Source organism: Sphaerodactylus townsendi, linkage group LG09, assembly GCF_021028975.2.
Source record: "Sphaerodactylus townsendi isolate TG3544 linkage group LG09, MPM_Stown_v2.3, whole genome shotgun sequence".
Classification (NCBI taxonomy): domain Eukaryota; kingdom Metazoa; phylum Chordata; class Lepidosauria; order Squamata; family Sphaerodactylidae; genus Sphaerodactylus; species Sphaerodactylus townsendi.
In genome coordinates, this window is record NC_059433.1 from 42,769,706 (window position 1) to 42,790,499 (window position 20,794).

The window sequence follows — 20,794 nt, forward strand, 5'->3', positions numbered from 1 at the left end:
AGAGGGCAGCGTGGGCGGGTCTCAGCAGCCCTCCAGACCAACACTGGAGGACGAGGTCAGTGGGGGGATGGGAAAGCGGCGCCTTTGGCGTGGTGCGGTTCACACTGCGCCAATGGGAAGGCGCCGCTTTCCAAAAACCTCCCTCGTGAATGGAGGTAGCGTTGCCTTCCACGCCCGGCTTGCAGCACACAGAGACTGGCGCTTGCTGCGTTGCAGCAGCGCCGCCCAGCTATCTGGCTTGACTGCCAGGGACCAGTGTTTTTCTGTCCCTGGGCCGCTGTTTTTGACCCAGTGCGGAAAGGGCCTCGGTCTTAGTTAAATTCTTTGAAGAAATGATAATGTATAGTATAATGTATACTATAATATGTATAAATGAAAAATGTATGACTGTATTAATGAAGAATAATTTTTCTCAAATAAATGTAATAATTATCCAAACAGCTCATGGCCTATGGTGGAAAACTAAAATATGCAGTAGCTTTTTATGCTGTGGATGGCACTGGAACTTTAAACCTTGAACCACAAGTCTTAATGAAAGGGGGCTTCACCAGTAAACAGGTTATCTATGTGGATGTTCCTGCTCCAGAAAATGGTGTAAAACAACAAGAAGAAATACCATTGGTGGAGGTGAGACAGCTATATCCATACGATATACAGCAACAAACTCTTTGTGTATGTGCTTCTATACAGTAATGTCTTTGCTTCTATAAAACTTTGGAACTCACTGAACACTTGTATCTGAACCATTTACTGCAGGGGTCATACCGTGTTTCCCTAAAAATAAGACAGTGTCATATAATAAGACAGAGACCACAAGTGCCATCAAGTTCAACTCCCTGCCATGCAGGAATAGACAATCAAAGCATTCCTGATAGCCTCTGTTTAAAAACCTTCAGAGACAGAGACTCCACCACACTTGGAGGCAGTGTATTCCACTGTCAAACAGCCCTTACTGTCAAGAAGTTCTTCCTAATCTTTAGTGGAATCTCTTTTCCTGTACTTTGAATCCATTACTTCTTGTCCTAGTCTCTGGAGCAGTGAAAACAAGCTTGCTCCCTCTTCATCATGAGGGCTCCCCAATGTAGTCCTTGTGGGTGCCATGATGCCTGCTGAACCCTCTCTTTGAGCCCACCAAGTGTTTTTAGAAAGTGGTTGAAACTTGGGCCCTTTCCACACAGCGGAAAGGGCGCTGCTCCACCGGCAGAAAATATGCCGGTGGAGGGGAGGGGACCGTCCGCACGGGAGTGTGCGAGCGGCCCCCACAGAGGCCAGCACAGAAGAGGCTGTCCTCTTCTGCGTCCCCCCCACTGACCTTGTCCTCCAGCGTCGGTCTGGAGGGCTGCAGGGACCCGCCAATGCTGCCCTCCGACCTCCAGGGGTCGGAGGGCAGCATGGTCTGGGACCCTCGTACCTCAGGGACCGTCTGGCCCCATATGTCCCACCGCCTGTCTCTTTCGGCAGAGGCCACGCATTCTACTGGAGATCCCAGCACTCTCTATGATGCCAAGTTGGCTCCACTATTAGGGCCAGTGGCTTTTACGCCCTGGCCCTCTGCCTGCTGGAATGCTCTCCCACCAGCTGGTCCGAGGCCCTGCAAGTGGACAGCCCTAAACGAGGGATTCACAAGGCAGGGCCTCGCCGAAGACTGAGTTATTCCGCCAGGCTTTTGGGGAGGCCGGCTGCTGATAGGTGCCCATTAACAACTGAGAGATCCACTGTTCCCTCTCCAGAGGAGTTGAGGAGCCACTTAATGGTCTAAGCGCTCCATCTGTTTTAATTGATTATGAATCTTGTGAACGCTCGCATTTTAACTGATGAATTTTAAATATCTTTTTATTTTTGTTTCATCCGTTTTGTTTGATATTATGTGCTGTAAACCGCCCTGAGCCCCTTGGGGAGAGGGCGGTGATAAAAGATGGAACGAATAAATACAAATAAATAAATAAATGGGCGGATACCTCAGCAGCCCGTCCGCAGACCGCAGTGCACGGCCTGGAGTGATGAGGTCAGTAAGGTGGGGATGGGAAAGGTAGGTGCCTTCGGCGCTGATGCGCGGTTCAAGGGTGACTGCGCCGATGGGAAGCCGGAGCTTTCCAAAAACCTCCCTCAGGAAGGGAGGTGGAAAGCGGCACCTTCACGCTGCTCGGGGCCGCACAGGACGGCATATTCTCTCTCACATCATCTCCTCTCTTCCAACCCAACTAATGACATTTTGGCAAGGGCTAGTTGAAGTCTTGGGAAACTGGAAGTCCAGAGCTTCCAGTCTAGGAGACTGACTGTCATTTAAGAAAGTCTTTTTGTTTCACTATAAGCAGTAAGCCAAGGTTGTGTTATTAAACCAACATGTGTTTTCCATTCATAAATTTACTTACATTGCTTTTCTTCCTTTAGAATGTCTGGAAGTATTTCAATTCAGTGTCGTCTGAATCAGTTTCACATTTTGACTTCATGTCAGTGCTTAGCAATATAGAGTACATCCTTATCAAAGCATCATATGGCCAAGGATTACAGCAAAGCAGGTAAAAAGGTTATACTTCTTTTGCTTAGGAGCTTATAATTTTATATTGAATGTTTAATAAGGATGCCAGTTTAGTGTAGTTGGGACTCAAAGACTTGGATTCAGCAACAGATTTATGCAGATACAAAAAAGATTTATCTCCTTCCTCCTCCCACTGCCCCCAAATGCCCATGAAGTGCTGCTTCTGGAAGAAACTGCATTCCCAGGAACAGCACAGGTGAGTCAAAGGTCTGCAGTAGGAGAGGGGAATCAGCTAAAATTATATCCCCCCCCCCCCAATCCCTGGAAGTTCTCTATGGATCCAGTTCAAAAGAGTGTACCTCTGAAAAGCCATGCCTGAAAACGAGGGAGGCTTTTATATCAGCTTTCAGTGCAGCAAGAAGACCTGCATTTCCTGCATTGGAAATGGAAACTGGTAAAGATCCCATGCATGTGAAGGACTACTTGTGTCTGTGAGGAAGTTTGCTGGGAAATTGTTAGCTGTACTAGAATAATTCTGACCCTACAGTAGAAAGAAGCAGTTGCTTGTTAATGATCCAGATATGGATCACTATGAGTTTCAGAGACCATCAGTATAGCTAAGGCCCCTTCCGCACACGCAAAATAATGCGTTTTCAAACCACTTTCACAACTGTTTGCAAGTGGGTTTTGCTATTCCGCACAGCTTCAAAGAGCACTGAAAGCAGTTTGAAAGTGCATTATTCTGCATGTGCGGAATGAGCCAAAGATATAAAGGAAAATGCTACATACGAAACTCACATAGATGGGAAACTTGGCTTGTTTATGGAGCCCATTCCAAATGTTGTCAGGATCATCTAATTCACAGGTGTCAAACTCACAGCCCTCCAGATGTTGTGGACTACAGTTCCCATCATCCCCTGTCAGCATGATGCTGGCAGGGGATGATGGGAACTGTAGTCCATAGCATCTGGAGGGCCGCGAGTTTGACACCTATGATCTAATCCTTCATGAAATGTCATGACTTTACCACTGATTTGGAAACACAAAGCCTAAGCTTTGTGACTGAAATCCACCATTTTGTTTTGTTAGTGCAGGATTGGATAAAGATGGTCTCAAACAGTTGGAGATTGCGGAAGCAGTCTTTGCCCTCTTTCTGTATCTTTGCCCCCTTTCTTCCTGTGTGCTTTCATGCTGTGTGTGCTTTTCATTCTGCAGAAAAGTGCTCCTGATGGGCAGGTATTTTGGGGAACAGTGGGCAATGCAGCTTGGGCAGCTGCACTGTGAAGGGGAAATCGGCAGAAATTACTGCTTTGCTTCTTGCATAATTGGAATATGAATTCATGCTGATGGGGACAATATCAGCCTACTGTTTGTGTGGGCGCAGGGAGTATATTGCCTTGATTTAAATATTTGGATAAGGCAACCCAACCATTTGAAAATGCCCAGCGTTGTAGCCTTGGGTCACTTCTACTTTATTAATGAACATCCTTGTTTATTGCAATTGTCTTATAGAATCTCAAATGTTTCCATGGAAATTGCTATGAAAGCTGATGAAACGTCTTTGGTTCGGGAAGCAGCTCACCTTGTTGAGAAATGCCTGTGTCCCATAGGTTATGCAGGGCTCTCATGTCAGGTACACTATTTCCCTTTCTGTACAAGGTTTAATTTTGCCAAAAGGACTTTTGATTGCTAAAAATGCTTTTTAAAAATCTTGCAAACATGCAGGTATTTCTTCACTTGTTTCTTTCTTTGTTTAGGACTGTGCACCAGGGTACTACAGGGAAAAATATGAAGACAAAACATTAAAAACACTCCCTTTGCCGATCCCACCCTGTGTGCCGTGTCAGTGCAACAACCATAGTGAGATCTGTGACCCACAAACAGGAGAGTGTTTGGTGTGTATGGCTCCACTGCTTGTTTGATTTTGTCACTGTATCAAAGAAAGAACTTGCCGGGGGGCTGGGGGTTGGGGTTATGTAAATACATAACTTTTCCATTTAAAATGAAGAAATGAACTGATATCTGGAATATTGACTTTTTACTCGTGGACAGTAAAATTTTGCATTAACACAGCTGCATACTTTGGTCAATTAATTGGAAGGCTTAATCCACAAACAGCCTCATCCAAGGGGCTGTGTGCCCAGCTGTGCCAGGCTGGCACCCCAAAAGAGACTTCCCAGCAGTGTGGGGAGGCTGGAAAGGCAAAAAAGCCTCCCTTCAGCTAAAAACCCTACAGTGGCCATAGTAGACTTATGCCACACTTTTTTGTGCCTTAAGTCTGTCTGCTGGCATAACATGATGTATGGCCCAGGGAAAGCCGACTTCTCCCCCAGCCCATTACTGCTATGCCAGTGGTTGCAAAGGTGCTTAGACGCTGGTGCTGGCATTGCTGGCATCTGGCATTGCATCGCAGTGGCGGGGAGGGATGCGGTTCATGCTGAGAAAATCATTTTTCTGCCAGGGTAAGTGCCCTATGGAGGGCAAATCTGCCAGCACGGCTGCGTACCATTCCCACATCAGATTTGCTCCCCCTTTGGATGGGGCTCCAAAGCTTTTATTTGAGATTTCAGAGTACATGTTCAATAACAGAGACGCCCTGAAGAAATCCATGCCTGGTACTATCTCTTCAGAATCCAGAGAGAACCAGTGCTGCAATCTAGAGTATCCTTGATAATAAAGTATCTTCCACTCTAATTCTTGAGAACATCAGCATTTGGATTGGGGTACTCCTTCCACAAACCCTGGGGATTTTTTTTAAAGAAGCAGAAGCAAGCCTTTATTGGCATAGACCCTTGGGATTTTTCAGATTTCAGTCACTTATTCCATATACGGACAGAGGCAATCCATTGATTATTCTGGAAGTGATTCAGCGTTTTCAACATTCTGCTAACTGCAGAAGTTGGATGTTCAGTTTTGATGACAACTCTAGTCCACAAGCATTATGAAAAGTTGTTTTGTGCTTTTAGAAAGGATCTTTGCTTTAGCAGAAGACTGTAGAGCTCAGATAAAGAAGACTCAGCAATATTAGTGCTTTGAGAAACAGTGTTCAGCAGGTGAGCGAGACACAATTCTTGACTGTCCAAGGTATGCCTGAATAGTGAGGGTCTTATGTGTTTGTTGGCTGGAGAGTATTTACATGGGGATTGCTTTTATTTTAATTCATGTCTGACTTTCTGCCTCCTAGGGTTGCAGAGATAATACAGCTGGAGAGCTCTGCAGTGTTTGTGCCACAGGCTATTACGGCAAAGTGACTGGCTCTGTCAATGATTGTTCTCTGTGTGCTTGCCCAAGAATTAGCCCTGGGAGGTATCTAAAAATGATTAACTTTGATGTCTTTAATAATTGCTATTGTTATACTTGGTGTTGCCTGGTAGAACCCCAGCAATGATGGGAACTGTTCCACTACAGCTCTGTGTGTAGGAGTTTCATAATTTATCCATTTAAAGAATTATTCTGTTAGCATTCATGTAAATTGTAATGAAGATAGATAGTGAAATGGCTCATCTAAAAAGCCTAAACACCAAGATCATTCTAGACACTGTTGTGAATTGTACCTGTATGCAACTATACAGTCTTCAGGTGGGGTTCTTCATGATTAAGACATCTTACACCTGAAAAACTAGTATGTCAGAGGATATACTCTGTCTCAGAAAAAGATGTTAGTATGGTTAGTTGAGGTGCAGTGGTTGAGAAAAATTGTATGCTTCCACATTAGAATATAGTCCTGAACAAATATGAGAATTGGGGTGTTGTGTGGTTTCCGGGCTGTATGGCCGTGTTCTAGCAGCATTCTCTCCTGTCGTTTCGCCTGCATCTGTGGCTGGCATCTTCAGAGGATCTGATAGTAGGAAAGGAAAGCAAGGGGAGTATATATACCTGTGAGTAAAGGTCAATAGGTGAGGGCATCTGAATAGGAGTGAGTAACAATGGAGATAGCAAGGTCAATAGGTGAGGCTTCTGAATACAAGTAGTCTGGCCTTTGTTCCCTTTGATTGTCTATAGTCATCCTGTGTTTGATTGTCTATAGTCATCAGCTCCACACAAACCCAGGATGACTATAGACAATCAAAGGGAACAAAGGCCAGACTACTTGTATTCAGAAGCCTCACCTATTGACCTTGCTATCTCCATTGTTACTCACTTGCCAGGCCACTCCTATTCAGATGCCCTCACCTATTGACCTTTACTCACAGGTATATATACTCCCTTTGCTTTCCTTTCCTACTACCAGATCCTCTGAAGATGCCAGCCACAGATGCAGGCGAAACGTCAGGAGAGAATGCTGCTAGAACACGGCCATACAGCCCGGAAACCACACAGCACCCCAGTGATTCTGACCGTGAAAGCCTTCAACAATACATTAAATATGAGAATTATCATTCATATTTTTAAGCTTAGCCTTTGTCAAAACCATTATTTTATGCATTACTGAACATTGAATCAAGAGCATTTATAGTACTTTGAACAACTGAATGCCAAAAAGTATTTAAACTTTCAAACAAATGGGGTGGGGGAGGGTGCAGGGCTAGGTAGGCGCTAGGACCTAGGCGGAGTATTCTACAACAACGAAGGTCTGGCATGCTGAATTCTGTGGTGGAGGAATATACAATCCTACTAACATCTTTTTTATGACACAGTCTATAGTGGTCAGCCTGGCCTGTTTTCTTTTATTCCAGTTTTCTCTATAAAGGGGACTTTATTCATAGGAATGCAGAAATTACCTCTAATTCTTTTTCATTTTTTGTTTGTTCAAGTTTTAGTCCGACATGTGTTATAAAGGATTTTAACGATTTCCACTGCAATGCTTGTATCACAGGTTATGAAGGACAGTACTGTCAAAGGTGAGTTATCTTGATCCTTAAGGGGTTTGATAACCACTGATAACCACTGATTTGAGCTCTAAATAGTTTCCGCCCACCCCTGTTTCTGTGGTGCATCAAAAAAGGAAAAGAAAAGAAAAGAAATAATGAGTCAGTTTGGTATGTGGTTTTTAGGACATTTAATGACCATGCAAATTTTCTTGCCAATAAACTCCATTGAATACAGTGGAACGTTTTGTAATATATGTTATTGTGCCGCATGATATTGAATGCAGTTTCGGAAATGCTGGCCACTCAGAAGACCTTACATGAAGCCAACACTGGTTCATTACTAATGCATAGCCAGTTGCTTCATTTATAATAAGTTCAATAGGCATGTTTTCATGTTATTGCTCAAATTCTCTTCCAACGTCTTCAGAATAGGCTAGCTACAATATAGGGTTGTTTGTATCAGTCAGCTATAATGCAGGATGTGTGGAGCAATGGAGAACATGATAATAACCAAACTGGTGGTGCTTCTGAGACCAGTGTCTTTATCCTAGAATCCAGTTGTGCCTGGTACCAAGACTGAGTCTTCAAGAATCATTTCTTATTTTTCTGCAGGTGTTCTCCAGGTTACTATGGAAATCCCAAGGAGCCTGAGGGCGACTGTCAGCTGTGTCATTGCAACCTAAATGGTTCTGTCCACAACAATTGTGATCATATCTCTGGGCAATGTGTCTGTAAGCAAGGTGTAAGAGGGCAGCTGTGTGATGAGTGTGAAGCAAGGCACATTCTTGTGGAAAATAACTGCATTTGTAAGAACAGATTTTTAAAATTTTTTAAATGTTTTTTGAGCATTTTACAAGATGGGAAAAGGTTTACTGTTACCAGCTGCTGGTTTTCTATCATACCTTATTCATACAGTCAATATAATTTCATAATGAATGTTTAATGTTCTGTGTATTTTAATAGAGCTCCATGGCCAGAGGTGGAGCTTCCATGGGGTCATCTGGGGACAAATGCCCCAGAGGGCCGCCGTTCAGTCATTTGGGGAGCCAGAAAATCGAGGCCCAGTTGCCCCTCCCTCCCTGCCTCTTTCTCTGAGGGGCAGCACATGAGGCAGGCGCGAGGTGGGCCAGGCACAGCAGGAGCGTGGTGGAGGCTGGTGGGCAGAGCCATCCGCGAGGAGGGAAGGCAGTGCACTGGGCATCTGGCTGTCTCCCGCATCTCCTTCATGGACAGCCTGGAGGCTGGGGGGGGGGGGAATGTGTGCTCTTGGGCAGGTGTTACCCCTGGTGCCATTTCCCCTTCTTACTCTTCTTCCCACAGCACAGTAGTAAGCTGCAGTACTGTAGTCAAAGCTCTGATCACAATCTGGGTTTGATCGTGACAGAAGTCGGTTTCAGATAGCTGGCTCTAGGTTGACTCAGCCTTCCATCCTTACGAGGTTGGTCAAATGAGTACCCAGCTGGCTGGGGTAAAATGCAGACAACTAGTGATGGCAATGACAAATCACCCTGTAAACATAGCCTAGCAAATGTTGTGATGCAACGTGAGTCTGTAAGTACCAGTGCTTACAGTGAGTCTTTACCTTTATGTAATTCAGTGCTTCAGCCCCCTAAATTTATTTGAGAGGATGGCATATAAATGTATCAAATAAATAGCACACTGGTACAGTTTGCTGCCATACTTAATGGGAAGGAAGGTTCACCAGAATCTGTGCGACTTTCTTCTAAGTAAGTCTGTTTGATATTAAGAATACAAGTTGATGTGCCTTCTTACTGTAACAGTTTGTCAGTGTTATCTAAAGAATACTTTCTTGGGAGTGAGTCACATTGAATAAATTGGGTCTTCCATGCAGACATAATCAGGATTGTTCTCGGTATGTTCTTTTTGGACAATATGTGTTTTGTTAAAAGGGTTTTTTTTAGTGTGGTGGGTATTTTTACGTAGCTATTTTCTATTCTATTTTGTATATATATTTATGTGAGTGTTGCTTTGATTTTAAAATAAGCTTTTGGGGAGTGTAGCAGTTCTTTTCTGGGTTAGCCTAACAAGATTCTTGGGAGGTTTTTTGGAATCTTATTTCTACAGGCAAAGGTGCATTTCTAGGAGTGGGGAGATATGTAGTCCAAAAAGGATATCAGTATATATTACATAAGATAAGAGGTACCTAAGACTATATTAGTAGATTTGGCTAGGTGACACTCCACAGTGGTAGGTCCAGAGCAGACCCCTGGTCCAGAGGAAACACATTTTCAGTATCCCCTCTCCAGGGAATAATTCTACAGGATAAATGTTGTGGAAATGGTTACTTAAAGGGGCTGTCTTATTTCTATGAAGATTGTTGTTTCAGGGTACTGTAGAATATGAACTTGAAACTCATTGGGCTTTTTACATTGTGAATAAATCATAGGATGTCATGTCATGACTTGCCTGAAACTAGCATCTGCTCTTGCTTTTCTGATTTATGATGCAGTCCTTCTCCTACTGCACCCTTTCTGCTTTACTGCGATTTGAAAGCAATTTACATATGCATATCTGTCTCCTCTTTTTAAAAATAACACTTCTTCTAATACTATTGTTTTCTAATGATTTCTTCAGCTTGTGATGATGCCTGCACAGGCCTGTTGTTAAATGATCTGGATAATCTTGACAAAGCCACGTTTCTGGTCAATCTCACTGGAGCTGTTGTGGCACCCTATGGGCTATTATTTGATCTGGAAAATACAACAAAACACTTAAAGGTATGTTAGAATAATAAGGAATAATTGAAATATTTTTTGTCTTTTGTGAGAGAACTTTGGATCAAATCAGCAACAGTCCTGCTTGATTACTACATTTAGCCATGTCGGTAACAATAAAGCCTTGGAGTAGCTCAGGAATGAAAGAGGGTCAGAGGTATTCTGCAGGAAGGGGAGATCAGCAAAAAGTGCTCCTCCCTTGCACCCACAAAATTTTTAGATCCAAGCCAGTATTAAATAATTGTTATTTTTAAAAAAATTAATAACATGTTTTACTTCTGTATTGCACTCTAAGTATTATCAGAGCAAATGAACAATTACTGGAGTGAACTGTGTTCAGATTAGCGACTGTAAGAAATATTGTTTGTTTATCATTCCTAGTCATCAACACTGGGCTAAAGTATGGATTTTTATTTCTAGGGAACCTTTTCATCTAAAGAAGAGTCAGACTACTCAGTGGAAACCATATTTGACCAGGTCGTAAGATTATCAGGTGATACAGACCAGTTACATAAAGGGGTCAGTACTGATTTTATTTCCTAAGTAACCCTTGAAATACTTTAGAAGTCCTATTGGTAAATAACCTATAGAATTAGTAAATTAGCATTAGCCATGATACATCCTACAGAGTTTACTCATGTTATTTTATAAATCCAATCCAACAAACTGATGTGTATCTAATAGATAATGAGTGGTGGTGATAGTTTTTTTTGCAAAGCAGTTACTGAAGAATCTCCCTCACATGGGGTTTTTATGTGCTTTGTAGCAGCCCCGTAAGTTCTCCAGCATGGAGTGAAGATTCTATCATTGCCAATTGTGCCATCTTTAAATGTTGTTGAATTAAAATCTTGAAAAATACATATAATTTTATTGTAAGTAAATCACTTCACCCAGTGGTCATGACATGCTTATAATTTTCATGTATATGCAAGACTTGGATTTGCAGAATCTTGTTGATGGAAATTAAAATATAATAATAATAAATAATAATAATACGCAGCACTTGAAACAACTTCCAATTGACAAAATCAACACCAGCAGCAGTGGCGTAGTTGTTAAGAGCAGGTGCATTCTAATCTGGAGGAACCGTGTTTGATTCCCCACTCCACCACCTGAGCTGAGGAGGCTTATCTGGGGAATTCAGATTAGCCTGTGCACTCCCACACACGCCAGCTGTGGGCTAGTCACAGCTCTACGGAGCTCTCTCAGCCCCACCCACCTCACAGGGTGTTTGTTGTGAGGGGGGAAGGCCAAGGAGATTGTAAGCCCCTTTGAGTCTCCTACGGGAGAGAAAGGGGGGGGGGATATAAATCCAAATTCTTCATCATCTGTCAGATTCAGAAGGCAACCCTGCTGGGATCCCCACGAATACTTCGCCATTACAACGTCCTAAGCCTCTGAGTGAGGCTCAAATTGTAATGAAAAGCCAACAACCAGCTAAAGAACTGGCAGCTGTGATATTAAAAACAAACAGTAATAATAATTTAAAATTTTAATTTAATACTTCGCTCTCTTCCATTAAAGTGGGCTCAGAGTGGCTCACCATGTAGTTGTATTTCACTATAGGCTGATTTTGCACTTTCTAAATGCTCCGTGGCTTAGCCAGGGAGCATACCTGATGCGGGGCTTCTTACCCTGTCTGGCTTTTTCCTTCGCTTGAGTCAGGGCTGGTGAGGGAAGCCCTGAATGGTTCCCCACAAGCTTGGGCTTTCCCATAAGCATTGCTTAAGCACCACAAGCTCTTCCATAGTCTCTTTCACGCATGCGTGGGCAGCCTCCATTTCCTGCGTTTGGATTGGCTGAATCTCACCCCATTCCCCCCACTCACTTTCACTATTTTAGTTTTACATGACTCTGAACACAAATCAGGTGCTGAGAATTGGCGCCCTTGCCCCCCCATCTAAAATCTTTGCATGTGCAATGGGATTGCCATCCTTCATCCCCTCCATCTAAAATGTAAATCTAAAATCCTTGCACGTGCGAGAGAATCGCCACCCTCCCGTTCGCCGTGCCTGCACACACCACTTTTCTGGCCAAGGTTTCTATCTTCATTTTTTTCACTGCGGGGGGTGGGGGCACCTCTTCTCAGTGCCTGTCCATTGGCGGGGCAGGGCAGAACCGCGAGGCAGGAAAACTGGCCCTGTTTCTGCTACGGAGGAGTTTTGCACGGTGGTGGAAGCCTCCAGAGCAACAAAGGGGCATTTCAAAAGGACCTCAACCTTTGCGGTTTAGGAAATTCATGGAGCAAAGCCATTGCCGTGGGGCAGCTCTGGGGCAGAAACATGGCAGCCATGCTGCAGCACCAGAGGCTGTGCAAAACTCCAGATTGCAGCGGGACATTCCCCATGTCAACAGAGGGGCAATTTCGGCATGAAAATTAGCCATACCCTGTTTCCCCGAATATAAGACAGCCCCAGAAAATAAGACGTAACAGAGGTTTTGCTGAAGTGCGAAATATAAGGCATCCCCCGAAAGTAAGACATAGCAAAGTTTTTGTTTGGAAGCATGCCTGACGAACAGAACCCAGGAAAAATAAGACATCCCCTGAAAATAAGACATAGCTCATCTTTGAGAGCAAAAATTAATATAAGACACTGTCTTATATTCGGGGAAACACGGTAGTATGTGCCAGTTTGTAGGATTCTAGGTAAACTCCTTTTTTTTGTACAGTCTGTGAAAGTACTGTTTAAGCAGTTCAACCATAATAAAATAACCATTTATTTTTATGCTAGTTAACTAGAATATTACAAAATGGAGGGTATCTCAGTAATGCTACGGAAGGAATCTTTAACAAGAGTCAGGAATTGGCTGTTTTTATCAACACATTACAGGCAACTATTAAAGGTAATATTATTTGTCACATTCATTGGTAAAAGTTGTTCATAAAATGAAAATATTTTGTTATGTTTTGTATAAAGCTCAAAAAGCTTCTTCTTCCCTCTGTCTATCTAGTACTTGTGGAAGTGGCAGCATCTCTTAATGAAACCTTAGCTACTGATTTGCCATTTGCAAACCGGACATTTCAGGATCTGCAAGATGAGATTCCTGTAATGTTGGATGTAATGCAGGGAAGATATTTCAAGAAGCTATATCAAAATACCACTCTTGAGCTAAAGTAAGTCTGTTGGTAAACTGATGTTTTGGTAACCCCTATCCCCTGCTCCTTTACACTATGTACAGGAAACTTGCAAACTGAAGACTGTAGGTTCCATAATGCACTTGTGTTGATACAACACCTTTGAGCTGAGGCCTAGTCTTGTAATGCATGTAATTTTTATGAGAATAGAGTGATTTATTGATTTTCAGCTGACCTTTAACACCAGGCCCTGTTTCTATTCTGCAAATGATGCAGGCTGTTTTCAGCAGTTCATCCATTATGGAAGTAAATAGGTTTAAAGGTTGTTGTTAGAAGATCTATAACTTGGAGTAGTTGAAAGGCCTAGAACAAGCATTCGTTTATGTGTGATATAATGAATAAAATAAAGGCAAAGCTCTTTGCCATGTATGATTGAAACAGTGCCACCAACAGAACTAATTTTTTAACGTAACGCTTTCTAAATATTTTTTCATAAAAGATAGTTCTGATTGCATGGTGATTTTATTATAATTTTACTGAAAAATCTCCTGTATTACTAAGACATTACTAAGTTTTTTCATATTGTTCAGAAAAAATTACTATGCTGTACAGCTGTAAAAATTATGCCTTAGGTGAAATCCTTTCAGTGCTATGTCCTTACTACACTAATTTTAAAAACTGAAGAATACAATGCTGTCCACTGCCTAGATCAGTGTTTCCCAACCTTTTCGAGGTCAGGGTACCCTTGACCTAACTCTTCATATCTCACGGTACCCCTGCCACTACCCTCCACCTTTCCCTCCCATTGCCCCTGCTTGCCACACCCCCCACCTTCCCCTCCCAGGGTGAAGGGTAGCACTGGGGGTGGTGGTGGCTGCTGACCTTGTGGCAGGCCCTGCCCCATTGGCCAGCTCCATGTTCTTGCTGGCACCGGTGGGAGACACCATAAAAATGAGGAGGGGGCGGTAGTGTTGCCGCGGTACCCTGGGACATGCTCACGGCACCCCAGGGTACCAGGGAACCCTGGTTGAGAATGGCTGGCCTAGATGATCACGTTAAGTCACATCCTTCTGAACATCAGGTATAGATACACTTGTGGTGTTTAGTTCAGCTGCAGAAGCTCAGCTTTTATACAGAAAACTGACAGAGGAGTTCATTTAGTCATGAATAAGTGATTTGTGTTAACAGCAACAACAGAACCCAACCTCAAGGACAGATATGCAGTGTAACAAAATCAGTATTGTATCCAACCAATGTTCAAACTTGCCTACTCTTAAGTTTATTTGTTGATTGTGTTTGTCCTTCATGTTTATTAGAACTGCAGAAAGACTGTTAACACGAATCCGAAAGGAATATCAGAGGCCCCAGCAAGAACTTTTGGACTTGCAAAAAGCTGCAAAACGTGCTTTATCTAACCTCAACGTCAGACTGCAAGAAGATAAGGATCTCGTGAATGAGGCTAGCGCTAATACCAATGAGACCAAGCATCTGCTACTTCTTCTTAATAACAACGTCATGCAGTTCAGTGTAAGAAGATTGGCAGTACTAGCCATGTGGTTTTAAAACAGCTATGTTTGTGGACAACATAGTTGTAAATGAATTATATTTGCACCAGTGAAATATAATAAATGTTAGATGATCTTTTCAGTAAAAAATGCTAGATATGTGCATTCTGTAACAGCTGCTTTTATGGAGCATTAAATACATCATAATTACATTTCCATCATAGAATAAGAAGTTGAACATTCAGGCAGACAAGAAGCTCTCTGTTTTGCTGACTAAGGAAGGAAAAGCTCATGTGGATGCTTCTACTGTCCTTGCTAAAGACATAATTAACTCTACATCTGTAAGTTTCTGAATATTTTGACACTCATTTGATACAGTGAATTATTAATGATTCAGTATTAAGTAATCTTGAACATTTAGAGTCTAGAAATCCACCGGGATGAGCTGATCCTATGGAATGGCAAACTAAGGCAACATGTGGATAACCTGGTCATGCAGATGTCCATGCGGGGAGCTCTTGATCTTGTTTACAAGGCCGAAGATTGTGCTGCTGATTTACAGAGGCTTGCTTATGTATTAGACAGGTGAGAGCGTTACATCAGTCACAAAGTTGTTCAAATTCATGCTTTGTTTTAGACAGGCTGCGTTTTGTTAGAGGGAAATCATTATACTTGCCTGATGCTTACATAATGGCTGTTCCACCTCTGGACTTGTCAGATATTGAACGTTGGGTGTGCATCTCACAAACTGTGCAGTTGTTGCATATATTGTCTGAAAATCACCTGCACTGATTGGGCCTATTTGTGTTAGATTTGAAATGCATAGGCCCTGTGGGGATATAATGCTTATCTATGGTCAGGCAAGCAGAAAAGTGTGAAAAGTACTGCATGTAGCATGATGAGCAGGCATGATTCTGCTTTCCCTCTGTATATATTTTAACTTCATCCCATGTGATCAAGCCCATCCAAGTTTGGCTATTTCCTTTATATTAAGCTATAACACTTCAAATTTGCCATTATCTTGCTAACGGATAGAAAAGATAGAAGTACTAATGTTTATATGGCTATACTTATTTAACTTAGTTAAATGTAGTGCAAAAGGAAGTTCTGTAAGTTAGTAGGACTATATAGGAGATGTACAGGAAATGTGTTTTCTAGTTAATATGTCTTGACTTTGCCAATATTCTGTCTCTGGCCAAAGTACTTCAAAATGCAACAGTGAAGCATTGTGAAAAAAAATCTTCAGAACACTGTGTATATCCAAATGTTGGTTCACATTTTATGTGAAACAATACAGTTTTTCCCCTCTGCAGTGGCCTCTCAAATGTTAGAAACATATCTCTGAACGCAACAAATGCAGTCCATGCATACTCTACTATTAAAAGTCTGACTGAAAATGCAGAGAGTCTGGCAGATGATGCTGACAGAATTATAACTGAACAAGTGATTTTGGTAAGTCTTTTATAATTGAAATATACTACATGCTTTTTGAAATCATTAATCTTGCACTCTATATCATGTTTTAGTTACTGAAAAATGTTACTGTAGACATGCAATCTAGCTAGAACATCTATCACATTGCTAGCCTTCAGGTAGAAAAAAATGACCTTTTCCCCCCCAACAAATAGCCTGAGTGAGCACCGTTACTGTTTATGCAGGCTTACTTTGAAGTAAGTTCTACTGGATTCAGTGGGACTTACTTTAAAGTAAGGAAGTATAGGATCACACACAGTTGTAGGATCACACACAAAAATAGGCAGTTCAAACAGAGAAGTAAAAATGTTGATCACAGTGTTTGTGATGATCTCAGTATGGTTGCCAGACCCCTGCCAGAGGTGGGGGAGCTCCCCACTTTGGGTCTCCTGTCTCCCTCCCGCTCCCCACCATCCAGCTGGCTGGTAAAGGGGAGCATACCAGCCTTAAAGTGAGATCTAGATCTCAATGTCACCAGCATGACGATATCACTTCTGGAAGTGACATCACACAGGCAACAACAGGGCAGACACTGTGATATTTGGGCAAAACTCTACCACAGAGTTTTTGTCCAAATACCAGAACATCTCCCTCATTGTCATTGACCTGATGACATGACTTCTGGAAGGGACATCATCACACTGGAGATGTCGAGGCCCAAACCTCCTTTTAAGCCTGGTAAGATCACTCCATCCCTCCCCTACCAATGGCCAGGGTGGAACTGATAGCCCTAGTACTCAGCATCCCTGGTTATCAGTCATGCCAAAATGAAGTTTAAATTATGCATGAAAAATGTAACAGCTTAAAGGTTGTTTCAAATATAGCTGTGTTTTCTCATGTGATTCTTTTTTAAGCCAAAAGAAGACTTTAATTCTACTGGGAAGAGAGCCCTCCAACTAACTGAAGCAAAAAGTTTGCATAAGAAGTATCAAGGTATATATGTGTTGTTTTTTGGATTTTGCCTGTTGTACTGGTGATGGTTAAAAAAGAGACATTATGGAACTCACTCCTCCTAGAGAAAGTTTTTTAAAAGACATTTGTCTACAGCAGCAATATGCACACTTTGGCAAACTCCTTTTCCGCCTTCAGCATTCATCTATTTAGATTGATATGGAAAGGATCTGTAGGTTTGAAAGTGATCTCACTTCACATGAACAAACCATGCTGGGAACTGACACTTATTGTCCCTTCAAACATCTATGTGTGAAAGCTCTGAATGGTCAGCAATATATCTTGCTGTGTATATTTGCATTGTAGTTTATGTATCAGTCCAGGCTATACTGATTTCAGTGGGAATTGTGTTTCATCTAATGGTGTTTTGGATTTTGGTATTGGCCTTTTGATATCAGCAAGACCCAGGTTGAATTCCTAACAAAGTCATGAATACACTATGTGACCCATCCTAACATAGTAGTTATGAAGGCAATATGTGCCCTAAGCTAATTTGTGGAAGAATAGGATAAAAATGTAACAAATAAATATTGGGTACTTATATAAGAGTGAAATTTGCCATTTTATTTGTTCTGTTACTGCCCCATCCTTTTACTCTCTATAGTGTAGTATATTGTCATGGAGATTGTGTAGGCTGACTGAGGGTAGTGGTGTCCTTCATAATATCCTGGATTGCATCTATTCATCAAATCTGATGGCTGCTGGGTCCTTCCAGCTGGCTTTAAGAAATTCAGATTACTAGTCTTTTCTTCTTATAGGGGTTGTGTCTGGATTAAATGAAATGAACATAAAAGTGGGAAAGTTTAAAAAGAAGGCTAATGGAATTGCTAAACAGCTTAGTGACTCGTTGTCACAGCTGACAGCATTGCCAAATGGTAAGTGAAGGCCAACTGACAAATACTTTTTCATTATATAACGCATATATAATTAATGCTATTGCTGTTTGGTTCTCTGTTGACAAAAATGGAGATGATCTATGAAAGCCGCTTTTGATCCCCATTGGAGAGAAAGGCAGGTTATAAACCAAGTAAATAAATACACAAATGCTTTCAAAAAGTCAGGAATAATGTTCATGCCTTAAATTTGCTGAAACAGGTGAAACAGATTTATAAGGCCATAACCTTGTAATTCTTTCTTTGATATTTGATGTAATAAGGCTTCATTCTACTTGTAATAAAATTAGGCATTAATTCTGGTAACCCCAATATATTAACTGCTATCAATTGCATATCTTTAAAAATTCAGCTGCAGCCTCTGCCTGAAAAATTTCCACAGTAAAATGCTGAGTCTACTTTAATTCCTATGTATAATGTGACTGTTCATTAAGCCAACTGTACTTTACACACAATCCTTTTCAGCAATCAGGTTGTTATGGTGCACTGAAATGTAGAATTAGGAGGATAAAGAAGGGCTACCTTTGAATTCTCATGCAGCAGAAATACTAGAGAACAGCTACTGAAACCATAGTAACTACAATTAGAATGTTGCCATAATAAAATAGATACTTTCTCTTCAGCTAGTAAGATTGCGATTTCTAGGCGGATTCCACATGGGCCCAAAACAGCGGTGTGAAAACACTGTTTTAAACCATTTTGCACTATTTTCATACCGTTTTCATACCGCTGTTTTGGGCCCATGCGGAATCCGCCCAAGGGGTGGAGCTGACTTTAGTTGGCTTAACTGGGCTTTGGAGCTGGAAACGTTTAGCCCTGTAGAGACCTTTCATGTAGCCAGGGTGTTTCTGGAACCTGCTGCCTGCCTGGAAGCCCTCTGGAGGCTGCGGGGCGGCGGCAGCGTCCCTGGCCACCAGAGCCTTCTAGATTGGGTTGATGGAGACCATCTTGAGTGTGACTTCACATGTTTAGCATAATTATTGCCTCTGCATTGCTAAAACCAGATGGTGGTTATACATGTTGATGAGCTATTTCAGTGTTGTCAGAACACAAGACAAAAATAATGTGAAAAATTTATGAGGACTTTGGGGTGTTAAGGCAGCAAAGATTCAAACCTTTTGTGTTTTCTACCGCATAAGAATCACAATAGATAACTTTGTTGTGTTGATTGTACATTTCAGACACCAGTGAAAATATTATCACAGTGAAGAAGCTGGCTATTTTTGCTAATATGGCTGCTGTTAATGGCTTAAACCACACTGGGCATTTTAATGAGAAGTTGCTGAACACTTCATCTGCATTGTCCAAGGTTAATGAGACGTTGCAGAAAACAAATGAACTTATAATCGACTCGTCAAAAGCTGGTAGGCTTGCTGCTTCGTTGCTCTCTTGAAATGTCACAATGTGCAAGACTAGAAGACTAGAGTTAATTTTTAAACCTAAGTGTCCCATATCCTTGTGAAGGTGAAATCCAGTTTGTTCCTCTTTGTACATGTACAGGGCCTCTAAAGTTAGTGTCAATGAGGTTTAGAAAAGACCTTTCCTTTTGCATTGACAGTCTTGAATATGTTGCCCAGCCTAAAGTGGAATTCATATTTCAAATAAGAATAGCAAGAATAAATGAAAGGCAATAATTGTAAGAATCTGTTCTCAAATCACCTATAAAGTGTATATTTTTCAATACGATTCCCAGTGTAACAAAACTCAGTAGCTCGGTGTTCATTTTCCCTGAATACTGATTCGAGCACTTTCCAAAAAAATCCCACCATAACTTCTTCTTTTTCTTCTATCTTCTTCTTCTATCTTCTCTTTTTTGCAGTAGCATCAGCTGAAATAAAAGTCAATGAAGTTGAAATCCAAGCTGGCCTCCTGTTTGGGAAACTGAAGCCTCTGAAAGCACTGGAAGAGAATCTGAGCAGAAACATCTCTGAAATTAAAGAGCTCATCAGTCAGGCCCGCAAACAGGCAGCTTCTGTAAGGAGCTTATTCTAGTGTAAAACAACTCTTGATTCACCTTATAAATTTCTTGAGGGGCAGGGGGGAATGCTCCTTAGCTCCAATATTGCACTCCTTGAGTAGACTAATTAGCTGTGTATCTGCATGTGCATTGGAAAATGAGGACAGCCACAATTCACAGGGTTTGTGTATACCAGTGGGGGCGTTTGTTCCCCCTTCAACAACAATCCTCGATATGTTTATACACATGTGTTTATAACAACTCCAGTTTTAAACATGGTTTGTTGTGGAACACTGATGGCTGGAAAGAAGAAATCAAAAAGTACTTCGAGGAGGGCACTTTTTGAGCCTGTGTGTATCTTTGAAATGGTGGGCACAGCCACTGAAGCGAGTCCACTAAATGGCTGCTGCACCTTACCCTCAATCATACAGTGAAGATCTTGCTTCCAAAGGAAACTGCTTCCTGCTTCCAAAGATCCTGCTTCCAAAGCACCATTTTTTTTAAAAAAAAATCTGCAGTCAGAAGGCTTGCTGGAGAAATGCCCCACCTGGCCCCACTCACTTTCTAAAAACACTTGGTGGGTTCCAGAAGCATAGCTGGACAAGAGTGCACCCAGGGTGCACTCTGTGTTTTCTGCCTCCTCCGGCCCCGCCCCCTCCCTGTTCCCCCCATGCCCCCACTTACCTTTTCCAGCCAGCAGAAAACAACAGAACACAGGCCAGGCTGGTGGGGTGGGGCCAGGCCTGGCAAAGTGGGGCAGAATGAGGGGGTGGGGGCAATTTTTGCACCCCCAGGCCTGCGCCCGGTGCAATGTACACCCCCTTTCCCTTTGTAGCTCCGCCACTGGTGGGTTCCAGAAAAGATGTAAGTGGGTCCCATGGAGCCCACAGGCATCTCACTGGGGACCCCTGGCT

General features: G+C 42.2%; 1 protein-coding gene across 1 annotated transcript in view; it reads left to right on the forward strand.

Annotated features, from left to right (window-relative positions):
- Window positions 1–20,794, forward strand: part of LAMA1 (laminin subunit alpha 1) — a 135,038-nt gene that overhangs the window by 77,035 nt on the left and 37,209 nt on the right. The window contains exons 26-44 of the mRNA XM_048508450.1: window positions 442–627; window positions 2,392–2,519; window positions 3,992–4,112; window positions 4,237–4,374; window positions 5,664–5,785; window positions 7,234–7,320; window positions 7,903–8,096; window positions 9,886–10,028; window positions 10,446–10,544; window positions 12,758–12,869; window positions 12,978–13,140; window positions 14,418–14,628; window positions 14,831–14,947; window positions 15,028–15,191; window positions 15,920–16,058; window positions 16,934–17,012; window positions 17,789–17,905; window positions 19,105–19,287; window positions 19,743–19,897. Coding sequence (XP_048364407.1) covers window positions 442–627; window positions 2,392–2,519; window positions 3,992–4,112; window positions 4,237–4,374; window positions 5,664–5,785; window positions 7,234–7,320; window positions 7,903–8,096; window positions 9,886–10,028; window positions 10,446–10,544; window positions 12,758–12,869; window positions 12,978–13,140; window positions 14,418–14,628; window positions 14,831–14,947; window positions 15,028–15,191; window positions 15,920–16,058; window positions 16,934–17,012; window positions 17,789–17,905; window positions 19,105–19,287; window positions 19,743–19,897 — 2,658 coding nt within the window. The remainder of the gene's footprint in view (window positions 1–441; window positions 628–2,391; window positions 2,520–3,991; window positions 4,113–4,236; window positions 4,375–5,663; window positions 5,786–7,233; window positions 7,321–7,902; window positions 8,097–9,885; window positions 10,029–10,445; window positions 10,545–12,757; window positions 12,870–12,977; window positions 13,141–14,417; window positions 14,629–14,830; window positions 14,948–15,027; window positions 15,192–15,919; window positions 16,059–16,933; window positions 17,013–17,788; window positions 17,906–19,104; window positions 19,288–19,742; window positions 19,898–20,794) is intronic.